The 15,806-nt window shown below is 36.5% G+C and overlaps 1 protein-coding gene across 3 annotated transcripts in view; it reads right to left on the reverse strand.

Annotated features, from left to right (window-relative positions):
- The window catches only part of LOC103986774 (uncharacterized), a 35,619-nt gene extending 19,895 nt beyond the window's left edge, over positions 1 to 15,724 (reverse strand). Inside the window, exons 1-19 of one of the 3 annotated variants that reach the window (XM_065178057.1) lie at positions 15,551 to 15,724; positions 12,082 to 12,199; positions 11,936 to 11,997; positions 10,002 to 11,481; positions 6,107 to 6,327; positions 5,931 to 5,995; positions 5,632 to 5,826; positions 4,668 to 5,458; positions 3,074 to 3,171; positions 2,733 to 2,918; positions 2,380 to 2,560; positions 2,099 to 2,293; positions 1,984 to 2,027; positions 1,665 to 1,721; positions 1,434 to 1,530; positions 1,144 to 1,316; positions 849 to 1,062; positions 452 to 577; positions 255 to 344 (exon numbers count right to left, since the gene is read on the reverse strand). In XM_065178057.1, coding sequence (XP_065034129.1) covers positions 255 to 344; positions 452 to 577; positions 849 to 1,062; positions 1,144 to 1,316; positions 1,434 to 1,530; positions 1,665 to 1,721; positions 1,984 to 2,027; positions 2,099 to 2,293; positions 2,380 to 2,560; positions 2,733 to 2,918; positions 3,074 to 3,171; positions 4,668 to 5,458; positions 5,632 to 5,826; positions 5,931 to 5,995; positions 6,107 to 6,327; positions 10,002 to 11,481; positions 11,936 to 11,997; positions 12,082 to 12,186 — 4,380 coding nt within the window. In that variant the 5' untranslated portion in view covers positions 12,187 to 12,199; positions 15,551 to 15,724. Of the gene's footprint in view, positions 1 to 254; positions 345 to 451; positions 578 to 848; positions 1,063 to 1,143; positions 1,317 to 1,433; positions 1,531 to 1,664; positions 1,722 to 1,983; positions 2,028 to 2,098; positions 2,294 to 2,379; positions 2,561 to 2,732; positions 2,919 to 3,073; positions 3,172 to 4,667; positions 5,459 to 5,631; positions 5,827 to 5,930; positions 5,996 to 6,106; positions 6,328 to 10,001; positions 11,482 to 11,935; positions 11,998 to 12,081; positions 12,200 to 15,458 lie in introns of all 3 variants that reach the window. The other 2 variants (XM_065178058.1, XM_065178056.1) reach the window with 2 other exon arrangements.
- Positions 15,725 to 15,806: the final 82 nt, after the last annotated feature.

Here is a 15,806-nt window from a genome sequence, read left to right on the forward strand (position 1 = left end):
TGATGAGGAAGGGAAGATAACTAGCCTCACTTGTCAGCCATCAATCACCAAACACTACTAAGAAAATCATTTATATTCAAGATTCTCTAATTAAATCATGGGAAAACTAATTGTTTATCCATAAGTACATGTAACACTAATCAGAGCATTTCTCATTAAAAAGCACACCAACATAGACATTTTTTGGCAAGTTTAGCATTTTCAGTAATACAAATAAGCTATAACCAAAACGTCTAAGCAAGTCAGTCACAAACCTTATGTTTCAGCCTTCGAAGAACAAACGGTCGAAGAACTTGATGAAGACGGTTTATAATTAAAAGATTTTCTTCCTCGGAGAGCAATGCCTACAAAGTTCATGGAGGCTCAAAATGATATTCACTATGGAGATTACTCTATCTTGAAGAGAAAAAACCTGCAGAATTTAGTGTGCAAAATGAAAGAAAATACTTACTTCATCAGGATTGTTGTCTCCATTGCCCTCAAATGGCTTGTTGAACCACTGAGAGAAATCCTCTGACGAGTTGAAAATATTAGGTAACAAGAAATTAAGAAGGGCCCACAGCTCCTCAAGATTGTTCTGATACATTAAGAAAAAAGGAAAGAAACATGGTAACTACAACTAGAAAAAGAAAAATCACTACCAGGTATTCCAGTGGAAATCAGCCGGTCATCTAATATTAGTAACAAAATAGCAACACAGAGAAGCAATGTTAATTACTTAGCGGCCAGAATATGAATGTTCATGAAATGAGACTTATGATATTAATAATTTATAGATAAACTGAAGAACAGAACTGTCATTAAGGTGAAGAAAAAAGCAACGACTATGAATGGGAGGGCATGACAACCTGTAGCGGGGTGCCAGTCAACAGCAGCCGATGAGAACTCTGGTAATGCTTCAAGTCTGCATTGAGTTTACAGGAGGCATTCTTTATGCGATGACCTTCATCAATAATTATATAACGCCAATGTATTTTGCTGAGCTTTGGTCTATCATGTTTGTTCATTAGATACTCATATGTCGTTAGAAGAACATTGAATTTCTGGTGAATAATCATTTCTCTGCAGGAAAGAAAAAATATAGTTACTTGTTCAGAAACAAAATGGAGAAAGAACAGATTGTTTGCAATTATGTTTAATTACTTGAATAGCCTTCGCCTTTCTTCAGGAGGACCAGAGTATGCAATTTTGTTTATACCCGGTGCCCAAAAGCTCATTTCAGATTCCCAACCAGGAAGAACAGATGATGGTACAACCACAAGAAAAGGACCCCTATCATTTTTTGTTTCCATTAAGTAACAAATTAGAGCAATAACCTGCAAAAGAAAAGTTTGTCAACACTTGGGACATTGAAAAAACATTTGACATCATAACAACCCCATAGCAGTTAGGGCTTACTAAAGGGCATTACTAGGATAAACTAGTAAACATACTTGAACAGTTTTACCAAGACCCATTTCATCAGCAAGGATCCCGTTTAGGTGATTGTTGTACAAAGAAACCAACCAACGCAAACCATTCATTTGGTACCTGAAATTATGTACCAATAATAAATTTGCAAGATTTGTTGAGTTGAGACCACATATATATACTACAAGGATTCAAGGATTTAAGGAAAGCAACTTGACTAATAAAAAGACAAAAAAAAACAAAGAGGTACTCACTCTCGCAATTTTCCACCCCGAAGAGAAGCTGGCTGCTCACATATACTCTCTTTCACACTGAATACCATAAAAGTTCACATCACAATTTTTCAAGATCAGTATGTTACAGCATTAATAAAATAGAACGTAGAAATAATCTTTTGTAGCTCTAGAGCTAAATCATCAACCAGCTAGATCAACTAGACTTCAGCTCAATTTAAAGCATAAAACACAAGACATTGAATTAAACATAATCAGCTAAATTAACTTAGATATTGGCTCGACTTAAAACACATAAGCCATCAAAATGCATAAAGACTGAATCAAATGTTATTAGTACCTATGAGCCAACTTGTAGTATTTTTCATTGCTCTCCAGATAATGCTGCATCACAGAGAACATAAATCAGATAGGCAGAAAAAAAAGTGCTTTCAAATATAACAGCCTAAACATACTTGAGCCTGATCACTTCCATCATCGTCTTCATTTGTAGTATCATTGTTCTCAACAATATTGAACTCTCGACTTTCGTCCATTTCCATCTCAAACTGCTTTGCCATGGATTTAGACTCCCGTATCTTTGAACCAAGCTTCTGAAGATACTTTTCAGTCTCCTTAAGGAGCTGCTTAACACGATCTGATTTTGCATCCTAGATCAAAAAAAATGATCATTGAATATAAGATAATAAGCCAGCAAATGCAATAAAATAGTCAAAAACTGAATATTGTTAGTGACCTGAACCATTCTCAAATATCCTTCAACATCATTATTCTTCAATAGATTAATCTTCTCACGTTGGATCCTATCAATCTTCTCCCGATGTATTCGTTCCTTTCTTTTATGGAACTCCTTCACATATCTATTGAAACCCTTCCAGCGCTCTCGCTTAACCTTGAAGGACTCTTCAAGCCTCTCTCTGAAAATTCCATTAGAGGAGATGAACAAAGAGAGTTATTCAAATAACATCATTCCATGGTTGTGTCCGAACTACGACATTGATCGATAGGCTTGCAACACAAAAAAAGAAATGATTCCACTAGATAGAGAAAAACAAATCAAAATTGAATCGGTAACATAGAGAGGCATACTTATGGGTTTCTAATTCACCAAAGAATTCTTTCTGCCTTTCACGAATTCGCTTTTGCCTTTCTTCCTTCATTTTCTGTTCAAATCTTTCAAGCTGTTTCATTCGCCGTCCATGTCTATGTTTCTTAATTGATTTCAAGCGATCCATGTCAGATGTGATAGGCTTGAAAAAATCATTAAGAAAATCACTGCCAACCGGTCACAATGTGTCAACAAGATACATGAAAGAAAAAAAAATTGTTAAAGAAAGAAGAGCCAAATAGTTAGATTTAAACTGATAAGATATGCCTTGCTGCAAAATTAACTATGACAAAGAACTGGCACAAATGAAAAGCCAGTGAACCTTCTTAGCCGGCGCTGAAGCTGTAGAAGTTGAAGTTTTTTTAATTCGATGACAGTCTTTGTCTTACCAGAAATGTTTTCTGATGAACTCACTTTTTCCTGGTCAACAGAAAATGCAGAAGAAATCATAAGATTTTTGAGACAGCTTACAGTAGACAAGTACCATAAATCATAAATTGAAAAACTATTTAAATCAGTAATGCTAAAGGTGACATTCAGTTGTACTGGAATCAATAAATTAGAAGAATATTTTGCCTTCCATACCCTTTAAGTTGGATGAAGCAATAGAAACTACTAATCATTCAAGAATCTTCTCTATATAGGGAGTTCAGAAGGTCTATCTTTGTGAAATTTTGAAAGGTGATGAATTTACTGAAAAGGAGAAGTTTTAATTCAAAAAAACTCCTATAAGCCACAGAAATGAGTGGTTGTGGTACTTTCCTTACAGAAAAAAAATTAAGATTAACTGATTTGACCTCTCTTCTGTTGATCATCCTTAGAAGGTTTATTCTCCTCAATTTTGACAATACCCCAGTAGGAGAGTCATATCTAATCAAGATCAAATACGCAAAAAATATATTTGCAAACATGTGCTACATAACTCTACACAATGAAAAAAAAACTAAATCTACTTTACAAAAGTGTATCTGCATTCTCCTTAAATTTGGTGTAACACAAATTTTAGTAGCAATCAATAAAGATGGTGTAAGTTTGCAACTACAGGTATTGGCGATGAATCACATTCATGACAATAAACTACAGGGTTAAAAGGTGATACATCACATTCATGTCAATAAACTACAGGTGTTGGTCCTTGTAGATGCAGTAACAAGCACTAGCATAACATATGGGTGCTATGAGAAACCACAATCCAGCTCTGGAAATTGCTTTCTTAATGAATAAAACATCAAATTATCTTACTGTTGTTACCCATTAAATCTTGAAGAGTTTCCATGTCCAAAAGCAAAGTTTTCAAATGACCTTTGTAGAGGCAATTATTTTGAACTAGGTCCTCCCAACTCAGTTATTCTTCACTCTCTCAGAGTGAAAAGGAAATGAAAAAAGGAATAAAGATCAATTTAGAATAAAATATGGCATTGATATCGACAAGCAAGATATGATTGCCCCTTTGAAAGAGGAAGAACAGTTAAAAAGTAAAAAAAGAAAAGGCTTGTGCATAAGAAACTCCATCTTTTTTTTAAGTGACAAAAGTAAGATGCAAGCTTGGGACCTTGTAATAACAATAAGTTGTTAAAGTCTTTACCAGCTAGGCTAGTTGACACTTTAAAAAATATATTGGATGAGACTTCAAACACTCAACCTTTGGTAAGCAGTCCGGTATAACACCACCAAACCAATGTTTAAGGTGAAGAAGTATAACGAGAATCTTCTTCAAGGTCCATCTTATTCTAGAGCATTGTATTAGCTACAGCAATTAAAAATCTCCTAGTGAATGGCCAAAGTCTCCTTTTAGGCCATCGACATAGTACACATTCACAGGGGCAGTATTAATTTAATGTAACTTGGTCATGGCAAAAAGACCCAAAAGCAAATGCTATCATATCTAATTAGGCAGTAGTAATATGCACACATACCTTCAACTTCTCATAACATGCTGCTATTCGTTCCTCAGCTTTTTTCTGTTTTAAAGTCCATTTTTGCTCTTCAACAAGTTTCTGCTTTTGATAATCCATTATCCACTTCTCAGAGGTTGTATATTTTGGTGGAGAAGAAGGCATATCACTGGAATCTGATTGGTTTCCATTGTCTTGCTCAACAGATTTTTCCAAGACAGCTTCCATATTCCCAAATTTTATCGAGTCATTGGTGGCAAAAGTCGTGTATACATCAGCATGGCTCTGCTTTTGAATGACAGAATTACTCTGATCCAGCAGACCATTAGAACCAAAATAAGCATTGGTAATGCTATTTGTGATAGCCAACTCGGATGAGGCAGGAATTTTCTCTGAATGAGCAACTTGATTTGAGAACATGATATCCTTTGATGCATTCACCACATTCTCCAAACTTTCATATCCTTTTCCAACAGCCAGTGGACTCTGCTCTTTTACAGGTAATAAAGATTGATACCTTTCTGGATGAGTATTGACTCCAAACAAGTGAGAGTCTGACAAATGTAGCTTGCCTGCACTGTTAATTTGGCTAATATTATGAGGTTGATTAAAATAAGTTTCTCGATTAACCATAGCAGCCACTGATGATTCTTTGGAAGCATCATCTTTAAAAGTGGCTCTTGATGCAAACAGCGCATCAACCTTCGGACCCTTACCAACCCCCAAAACAGGTGAGACTTGGTTTGCCCGCAGAGATTGCTGGTTAGGATTCATGTAAACTTCATTCTCGAAATGGCTGCCAAAGGGACCTCCTGTAACAAGCATGACAGAGTCAGACATCCGCAGCATGACAGAGACAAGATATGATTCTACAAATTCTGAATCGACTTCAGAATCATTTTGTTTGACGGCAGAAAACCACTTGGTTTCTTTTAAACTGGTTTCTTTTATGCCATATATTGGTCTAAATTCAGTTAATTCTTACCTTTTTTCTTCAAGTTACCTGTGTCCTTTGATGAAGACTCTGCCTCCACTATACTGCCAGTAGATGAGGAAGCTGGAGGCCCTTTAGCCATATTACTTGGCCGACTAAACATGCCAGAATTATCATGGCTATTACTCATTTCTCTTGTAGATGCATCTGTTCCTCTGCTGCCATTCAACCATCGTTGTGTTTCATCTACATTGTCAAGTATTTTCAAGAAATTATCAGATAGTAAGGGAGACAGACAGAAACTAGTTCTAAAATAATCTTGCACAAAATTGGACCACAGTGATGATTACCTTCTTTTGGCAAACTAGCTCCAAGTGCGATCTCAAGATGCAACTTCCTAGGCATCAAATTATTTCTGGAAGCCAAAAAGAAGAAAAATTAACACATGCAAAAGTCTAGGCTCCACTAACACCTAAGCATTATAAGTACTTAGATACATGCAAAACAATAGAGGCATTAGTCATGCCTGAATGCAAGAAATACAAGGCACTGGGCTCTAAGCTGTTTCAGTTGTTGTTCCCTAAAAGGTTGAGATGGAAGACTCATTCCAACATTGTTGAGAGGGGCACTTGTTGAAATGTTCATGTCCATACTACTCGGTAGACCACATAATTTTCCATCTGGTTTTGATCTTGCAAAGGAATCCTGATTCATTTGATGAATTGCCTCCTTGTTTAATCCACCTCCCTGCAGTAATTCAGTCTAAAATCAGGAGAGAAAAATAGACCAATATTGACATGAAACAAGTTTCAGTTCAAAAGATACTAGCATGTGATCCTTTGATTCCCTGAATATGGCTAGCATATAACTAGCAGCAGACTAATAACTATTTTTAAGGAAATTTTGAATAATTAACATCAAAGTACTGAAAGAAATGAGATATCCTATTTAAACAAGGCAGAATTCAGGAAAATTACATAATGAAAATAACACTATGCTTACCATTAGGTCAAGGGATACAAGCAACTTTAATATGTGCACATGTACAATGAAAATTTTGCCACAGGCATGCATATGCATAATAAATACGTGGAAGAAGATAAAAAGTGTGAATAGTGTAACATCTACATATAAAGGATACAAATTTGAGCACAAAACAGTAACTGACCAGCATGTATATGTGCATTGGTATGTAGAAGCAGATTGAAAGAAGCACAGATAGGAAGATACAGAAAAAAGATCGCAGATGCAAGCATTGAGAAAAGGAACACATATTCCAGACAACACAGTAGCAATGAATACAATTATGCAATGTTTAAAATCTCCATTCAATACTAATTTTAGAACTATCTGACTACAAATAACAATATGTGGACCCAACATAATGTTAAGATTAGAGATTGCCATGCCACGGTATACCTCCTAGTATGAGCGGTACATACCGGTCCAATAGGAAAATGGTACATGGATCACCCTGTACTAGGTGGTATATGCTAAGGACCACGTATCGCCTAATATAGGGTCGGTATCAGTCAAAACGAGCGAAATCCGATCGTTATCGACAGACGATCCACATCTAACTAGTTCCAATGGTCAGATCCATTTGAAAGGGTTTTTAAACCCTTTCCTCCCCCTCTTTCACCCCCTTTCACTCTCTCAAACTCTTCTATTCTCTCAATCTCTTTCTCACTCACTTCTTCCTCTCAGTCTCACATTTGCGCTCTCTTAAAACTTCACAAAGTTGCGATTTATGGTTTCGATCAAGCTTGGAAGGCTACTTAGGGAGGATTAACACCTAAGTTATAGAAAGAACTCTCTAATCAAAGGTATGCATTTTTTTTCTCGATTTTTGATAATTTATGAGATAATTAAACATACTTTATGTTCTTAATATCTATTATATTGTTTGAGGTTTTATGATGGTAGAATTATGTTAATCAGGGAGTAACTAAGGCCTTCAATGTTGTGATTAAGGCCTTGAATAGTGTTTTCCAACTTAAAACCCTTAATCTAACTTATTTTTATTTTTCAAAAAATTTTGGAGTTATTTTTTGCCGTTGTCCTGTGTCGTCGGTACGCCCCATCGTACTAACAGACAATACATTGGTATGGGGTGGCACATGTCGTACCATCAGGGCGATGCACCAGTTCAGATCGGTAAGACAAACCCTGGTTAAGATATTAATTTAGTGTTGAAAAAACGTCGATGTCATGGTATACAGGCACATCGATAGCTAGTTGACTAGAATGTGCCATGCAGTATACCTAATATATTGCAACATTCAAAACCCAGGCCAACTGGAATTTCTAAAATCCACCCAACCTTAGAAGTCATATAGAACTAAGAAAATCTTAATCATCATGAACTACGGATTATCATTTATAACTTCTCAAGGGCCTAATCAAACCAGTCCATACACAACAATCCAAAGAATCGCTCTGATTAACAAAGTAATGGGGGTTAGATATATAGGTCTTCTTAACCATCTAGCCAAGTGCCCCATGCCAAAGCCACACATGGCAGAAACTAGCAAGAAATAGATTTTGCATAACTAGCAAGAAATAGACTTGCCCTACACGTTACTTTTGGTGGTTACAACCACTACAAAAGCTTTGGCAAAGGCAACTCCATGTCCCCTAAACCCATAGGGACTCAACTGACCTTTAATAGGTCTCAACATCAAAGGGGGTATCCACACACAGGTAAGGGCTAATCACACTATGAGTACTATTAATCTCTTAGTTCTCTTATTTTCCCCACATCAAACATCCACTCATGCATTGGATGACCTCGAAAGGCCCATTTAATGATTCTTCGCTGTCACTGTCTAATGAGAGCCTTACCACGCAACATATTGAGCTCTCCGGAAGAATGAATGGCACATTGGAACCGTCAAATGTGGTATATCCGGGTGCAAAAAAAGGCCACATTGACTCTTGGATTTTGACTCTGCGGGACAACCAAATCCAACACATCACTGAGGTTTTGAAATATCATGGTTTATGCACCTGCATATGCAGTTCAGAGTTCAGACAATGAACTGCATTGCATGTACCATATACAATAGAAATATGCAACTGTCCACATAAAAAAATCAGGCTGCATATGACATGCAACCGCATAAAGGAACATAAGCAACAACATAAGACAGAATTATTGTCAATGATCAATCTAAAGAAGTGATTGGAATTTTAACTTTATTTCTAAAAATCTTCAAAATTTAAGCCTTTGTATATTGTCTGAGACCTATTCCAAGTAGAAAGAGGCTTTTTATGTTTCTTTTTAAAAATCTTCAAAAAGCCTTTGTAGAATGTCTAAGACCTATTCCAAGTAGAAAGAGGGTTTCTTTTGGCCTTCAAATGTTCAAATACTTGAACCTTCAAAGTAGGGTGTTGGAACTCATTTTCTTTTTTTTTATTTGTTCTAATTCTAGAATCCACGCATTTATTTTAGAACAATTTTGATGTGACAATAAAGCAATTTATTTATATTGTAATATTTTGCTGAAGTTTCATAGATCATCAGGGCACTTGCCTTGCTAGCCTCAAGTGCATTAAGAAATTACGTCATCTATTGATGAAATGTGATAACATCACCAAATATATCAGTGTTATTTTTGTAAATTTTTACATTATATTTCATAGATTTTAATATAGAATCAGCGTATCCATTTGCATATGCAGCCGCATACAGCATACGCACTATGCAGTGACCTAAAAACACTTCCACTTATTAAAATCTTACAGAACTTAACACGAGGAAATCTATATCATATATAAATTTTATGCATCTCCAATATCACAGTAGACAACATTTAGATATTTTTATGCAAATTTTAATAGTCATTCATAAAATTGATCCAATAAATTTTCTTATTTTTAAAAGAAAAGATTAACCATAAACAAAATTTAATGGTTGCATAGATTTGTGATTCGGTGCCTAAATATGATCTATTGACACTAACATTCTTCTTTTCCCCATCTCTGAAACATAGGACTATTCTTTGGCAAGCTAATAATAGTATGTTTGCCACCAGTAACACTAACTATTTTAAAGCTATAAAACAATGACCCAAGAAGCACCAGAAAAAGCATCCCGAGCTCCTAGCGATCCATAAAAACCAAAAATGTTAACACCTGAAAATCTGAACTCAGCACAAAAGCAAGTAATGTCATGACAGGATGACAAAACAGTTGATACTTCAAAGTAACATGCAAGCCACATAAAAATCGAAATAATCAACAGAAATTAACTGAAAGTTACTCCATTATGAATAATACCCACATTTACAAGTTACAAGAATCTATAGCAAATTTAAACTACCAAAGCTATATTGGAATTTAGAACTCTTCTGATGAATTTCTGTGGCAGCTGAAATATAAGATTGGATCAAGTTATAGCAATCAAAAAGAAAACATACTTGACTTGATTCTAGATGCATAGCAGCTCCTTCCATTGTTTTTTGTCCATGTAATGATAAACCAGCCTGACCTTCGAAAGCTTTTCCAGAAAATCTTGATGTTCCTTCTCTCATGACAGCAGAACTCCAGATCCGTGAATCTGTAGCTGGTTTAGCAGATGAGGAAATCTCCTTGCCACCACTGACAGGGACCACATCCTTGCCCTTATCCAATAAATGAGAACTAGAGCAATTTTCAAAGCTTCTTGGGAAATGCACCTTTGAAGTCAAATCATGACTCTCAAATGAAGAGCTGCTATAAGGTGCTGGAGTAGAAAATGGCATGTTGGTCATGCCAAAAGAGCTGAAAGCACCTAATGCCCCTGAATTAACTGTAGGCATACCGTGCAAGTGATTTGTAGGCACCTCCATAGACTTTGAGCTATCATTTGTCTCATCATGTGTGTTAACTTTTGATTGATTATTAATATTCATTGATTCACTATGAATTCCAGGAAAAGGTTCTTTAAGAGCAGAACCAGAACCTTGTGAGTTCTCTGATGACAGGGCAAATTTGTTCTGGTTCCAGACATAATTTGGGCTAAAAGTATTGATTCTTGATGACAGCAACCCTCCCTTTTGCATAGCAAAAATTCTGTCTGCAGAGGACACCTCTCTTTCATCAGGAAGCTTAGAGATTTGATTAAATGTATTCGACTTTTTCATGTTATCGGTCGTCCTCTCAGTAACAGCCTGAGAAACCTCTTGTTTGCTTATAAACGAAGTACCAGCACCACCATATAAGCGACTGTTGTGTTGAAGCGGATTTGGTTGTTCCTGATCCCCAGCTTTTAATTCACCCTGCCTTCCACTTTTATCAGTTTGCTTGCCCTTCCGGGTGTTGTGGCCCATGGCAGAAGTATCTGACAGCTGGGGGCTGTCAGGCAGTGAATCTTCTGCCACCTTTGAATTAGCTCTTTTTCGCTTAGGAACAGTCTTCTTTATATCTTTCTTGGTTGTTTGATTATCAAATTTAGCAATATCATGCCTTTCTGAAGAATTTGCAGATCTTGTGTCCTCCATGGGCATGCTAGCTGGACTTTCATGCTCAGATGACTTGCTAGCTTTCTGAAATAAACAGCTTTGTTGGACATCAAGTCCAATAGAGTCCATTTTACTAATTCCTCCAGGGAGCTTGCTTGAAATGTCCACTGCACCTGGAGCTGCTATAGAATTTTTCATCATGATGTAGCTTTGGGAAGGACCAGCATACGTTTCTTCTTTTGCTGGATTAGTTGATGCAACTTGCCAAGTGGCAACAGGTGTGCTATTTTGTGGCACATCAGTACTACTTGTGGGTAAGAGGTTAGTGATTGCTTCCTTATCCTTTGATTTTGCATGCCCGGAGCTCCCTACTTGAGGAGCACCAGCAAATGGAAGACGAGATGACTTTAGCGCCTCAATATCAAGCCCATGCTGATTTATGACAGTTTCCAAGGCCCTGATAGGAAAAAGCATATTTGCATAATCACATGAAAAGAATAATGCTAACCTTGCTACTTAGAAAACTATAATAATGTTAGCCTTGCTATCTAGAAGCTCAAAGTAAACAAAAAATTACTGAAAGTCGCTTGAACTTCCAGTGTCAAGTAACATATCTTCATTAAAATGACTTCCATTATCACAAGCAAAGCAATTCTCTCATCCCTTTGTGTGTCCTATCATTGAGCACTAAGATGATTCCTAATATAAAATAATCCAATTTGTATATTATTTTCGAAGAGTATAATTTTAATTAGCTGCTTCAATTAGGTGAGATCAGGTATCAGAATGTCTTGAAGCTACTTATTGAGAACAGTAGAAGTTCAAAATTCGAGGAAGAAAAGGTAAATTCCAAAAACAAGAAAAACCCACAATGTCAGTAAATGAACGAAACAGAATTAATTGACCTTCACCTTGAAATGACCTGATATGGCAATGACTGCTCCTTTCCACTTAATTTCATATGCTGGCATATCTGCAGCAGTCAAAAATAAAAAGAAATGATATTAATGTTGATCCAAATAAGATATAGTGACCCAATAAGAAGGCTGTTCCATACCACATAAAGCTTTGCGGCTAATTTAGCTGGCTCATCTTTTGACTCTTGAATAAGTTTGTGCAAAAGCTTCGCTGCCTCCACTTCAACATGCTGAGAAGCCGCCATCTTGAGAAAATAGCTGTTTTCAACAGAATTTGGCTACGGTGAAACCATCTTTTTACCATTACCACCAAATATCAGTAAGACTAATATCAGTGATTCAATGCATTGTTGCTTTTCCTGTAGTAAAACTGGTGCACTGGTTGAAAATAAAGAACAGGCACTAAACGTAACCAATGAACCATTTGCAATGAAATAGTATTGTCACTTGTTTAGTTGTTTAGTAAAAAGGGTTCAGAAATATAAATCATATGTAAATAAAACTATAAATTCCTACGTGTGTCTAACACCACATGCTCGTCCTGCACGGCTTCACTCAAAACAACGAGTTAAAATTCCAGATAATTGTTGCAACTTGCAGCAACAATGTATATTAGGCTACGATCAAAATCATATATGTTCTTATCCATATAAGAATATATCCAGAATTCCGAAAACAATATATAAAGATATATAGACCTATCCATGTGTATGTATACACATCAACCGAACTAACTTTAACCTACTTGAAACAAAACCAATTAAATAATATAATGGAAATTTTCAGAATATTTGTTCATCAATTTGCTTGGCCACATCTCCTATGAAGTCACTCCATGTCAAATCCAAGTCAGTCTATCAGCAAGGTTCCAGTCTAAACTGGTTATTATCATGGTGTTTGAACTGACTCTCCTAACTGGAGTTTTCTCTAGTTCGAGGAAGAAAATGAACTGCCTAAGATTTAAAATAAGAAAATTTAAGTGCTTTATTGCTGGAAAAGCAGAAACAATTAGCAAAAGATGGCTCAAGAAGCTTACAAGAGTTTACATTAGCTGCTACTGCCCACAAGTTTCATAAATAAGGATAGTAGTTGGAATAGAATGGATTGACCAGATCGAACTCTTCAGACCAAAAGATTGAATGGATAAAAAATAAATTTAAAACAGTAAGGAAAATAAAAGTTCAAAAAATCAAAACAAAATAAAACACAAAGGATTAGGAAGCTTGCAATAATCTTTAAAATTTTGAACTCAAAATAATCTATTTTTCTATATTTCTCATAGTTTTATTATGTTTGATTAACTTGTTAATTTCTCAAAATAACATGCTGCATGTCCCTTAATCGGCGGGAGGAGGGTGCTGTTAGGGAGGCTTGGCAAGGGGCAATGACAATGGAGGGGGAGGAGAAAGAGGAAGAGCCACTCGCCAGTTTTGTTGGAGGGAGAGGGCCACCATATGAGACGAAGGCACTTGACGGTATCGATGGACTACCAAAGCACACACCGCGAGAGGAAGCAAATCATCACTGCTAGGTTTTTGCATGAAGAGGCTTTTTTTCGATTGTTGTGAAGTGGGCCTCTCATCTAGTTCGATCGAACCAAGATCCACACAGGCAGTCAGCTTTGTTCAAGTGTGCGCCTAGGTCGTGCCCAATTCCAAGCGCTCACCCGGACACAAATTGAGGTGCTCGGACCTCACCTCGGTTCGCCTAGGTGCCTTCTCGAGCGCTTGGTGACCTCACTGATAAGTCCTACAAATAATATTTTTTTATTTCTACTTTTCATTCGTTTTGAATGCATTTCCATTTTTAGTTTTGGTAGAAAGTCCATGGAGTCATTGGTAGGAAATCTATAGAGTCATATTTTGTGTCTATTGGTGTATGATAGTTGCAAACTTGCAATGCAATTATCATATAGGTCAGAAAAATTGTTGAACCTATTAGGATGTCATATTTGGATAAATGTAGAGATCTCTTCAATCAAATATTTAAGAATAACGAGATCAGCACCAACAAAATTTCCAATAGAACTCTAAACAAGTTGTATACATAAGAGGATGTCAATCAAACGTTTCATGCTTGGATATTATCTTGTCTTTCAAAACAATTAAAGTTAATTTAAATTTTATAGCTTTATTCTCCAATTGACAACTTAGAAGGCCTTTTCTCTTTAAACTGGAAAGAGACTTATTAGTAGCATATCCTATCAAAACAAAGATCACAAGTCAATAATTTCTGCTCATTCTCATCTTTGGTTTGCTATATTGGCTTATTCAAGTCTCAACTTGGTTTTCCATCCAAGCAGCTATTTGATCTTCTCAAACACAAGACGTTGATCTACTCAAACTCAATACATCACATACATCTAATCTCTCAACCAGGACACTTTATCCTGGATATAACCTTCAATTGATGATTGATCCACCATGGAAGTCAGCAAGATCCAGAAGTCATGGAAGATTGTCCCGTACTGGTACCATTTGATAGGATATGAGCTTCCTATTGGAGTTTCTTTATGCAAGAAAATAGACCTCAGAGAGAGAAAAGTCAATAGAGACTAACTAGTTTAACTAAGAAATATTATTGGATAAAATAAAGTGTACAAGTCTGAAACATGTCCTTCAGACCTTATAAGCATCTAGATTGATATGACTTGTGGGACAAATTTGACTCCCATCACTGCATATTCTCCTACCAAAACAAAACTCTACAACTCCCAAAATATCATCCTAGTAGGTAAACAACTAGCCAAAGAAATACTATAATTGAAACCCACATCAATTTCAAAAAGAAGTTTAATAACTCCCTAAAATAGTTGAAAATTTGAAGGACAATAACCTGTCTGAAAATCGTGGAAATATTTGATTAGTCCTATTCCAACTAGAAAACTAACCAATAACACATCTAAGCATCTAACGATAGTCCTGCTTGGCAACTGGTGGTATGAGATTTAACCAGCCAAACTATTCCTTGTCATTCGAATTAACCTTGTGCCCATGTAGAAGGCTAGGGCCATGTTGTCAACCAAATAATTGATCTTCGTCATTCATCTTGCTTTTCTTTTTTACATGTTGAGAAAGTTGCCAATGACACCATAGTCATCACCAAAATTAAGAGTGATGTGGCACTGCAGCAGTTAAGCAAAAAAGAATCACTCAATCCTTGTGAAATCAATCCTTCATACAAGGTTACAGAAGACACTGGAATTCCTCAACTAGATCAGGAATTTGTTGCTACAATCTTCTTTCTTTTTTACCATTATGCTAGATTAGACACAGCTTCCACTCTAATAAATCACATCAAACAACAAACCCTAAATTCAGTCCAAGAACTGTTTTCAGACCTGGCTTACAATATCAAATGTATCAATGTAGATAAAACTTTGGAGACCTATGGTTTAAAAAACAGTATCGCATCATAAGATAAGAGAAGTCAAGAAAATGTTGATCCATGTAAAATTCTTCGACTATTAACCCTAGAAAAGGAGAGGAATTATATCGATAGGTAGACGAGATCATACGATACGTCGCAGACGAAGGTTCCGCGAGCAGGCTCGGCACCTTACGATTCGATCAAGGAGGAAAAAAGCGAAGAATCTGGATGACAACGCACCGAAACCCTAGTCTCCATCGAGGGGAGGCATCTCCAAAGATCAGCCGAAATCGGACGACGAGGATGGCGAGATCGAAAGACGAACCGTAAATTCTTCGACGATCGGCCGCAGCGCGAAGATTTCTAGCTCCCCATATCGCTTGGTGTCCTGGGGAAGAAGAAACGGGGGAGAGACGAAAGAAATGTAAGACTGACGAGACGCCTTTGCAGAGAGGAAATATCAATGCGGCAGAGCAAAGAAGCGACAACTCTACAT

The sequence above is a fragment of the Musa acuminata genome, unplaced genomic scaffold (assembly GCF_036884655.1).
Source record: "Musa acuminata AAA Group cultivar baxijiao unplaced genomic scaffold, Cavendish_Baxijiao_AAA HiC_scaffold_1104, whole genome shotgun sequence".
Lineage (NCBI taxonomy): Eukaryota > Viridiplantae > Streptophyta > Magnoliopsida > Zingiberales > Musaceae > Musa > Musa acuminata.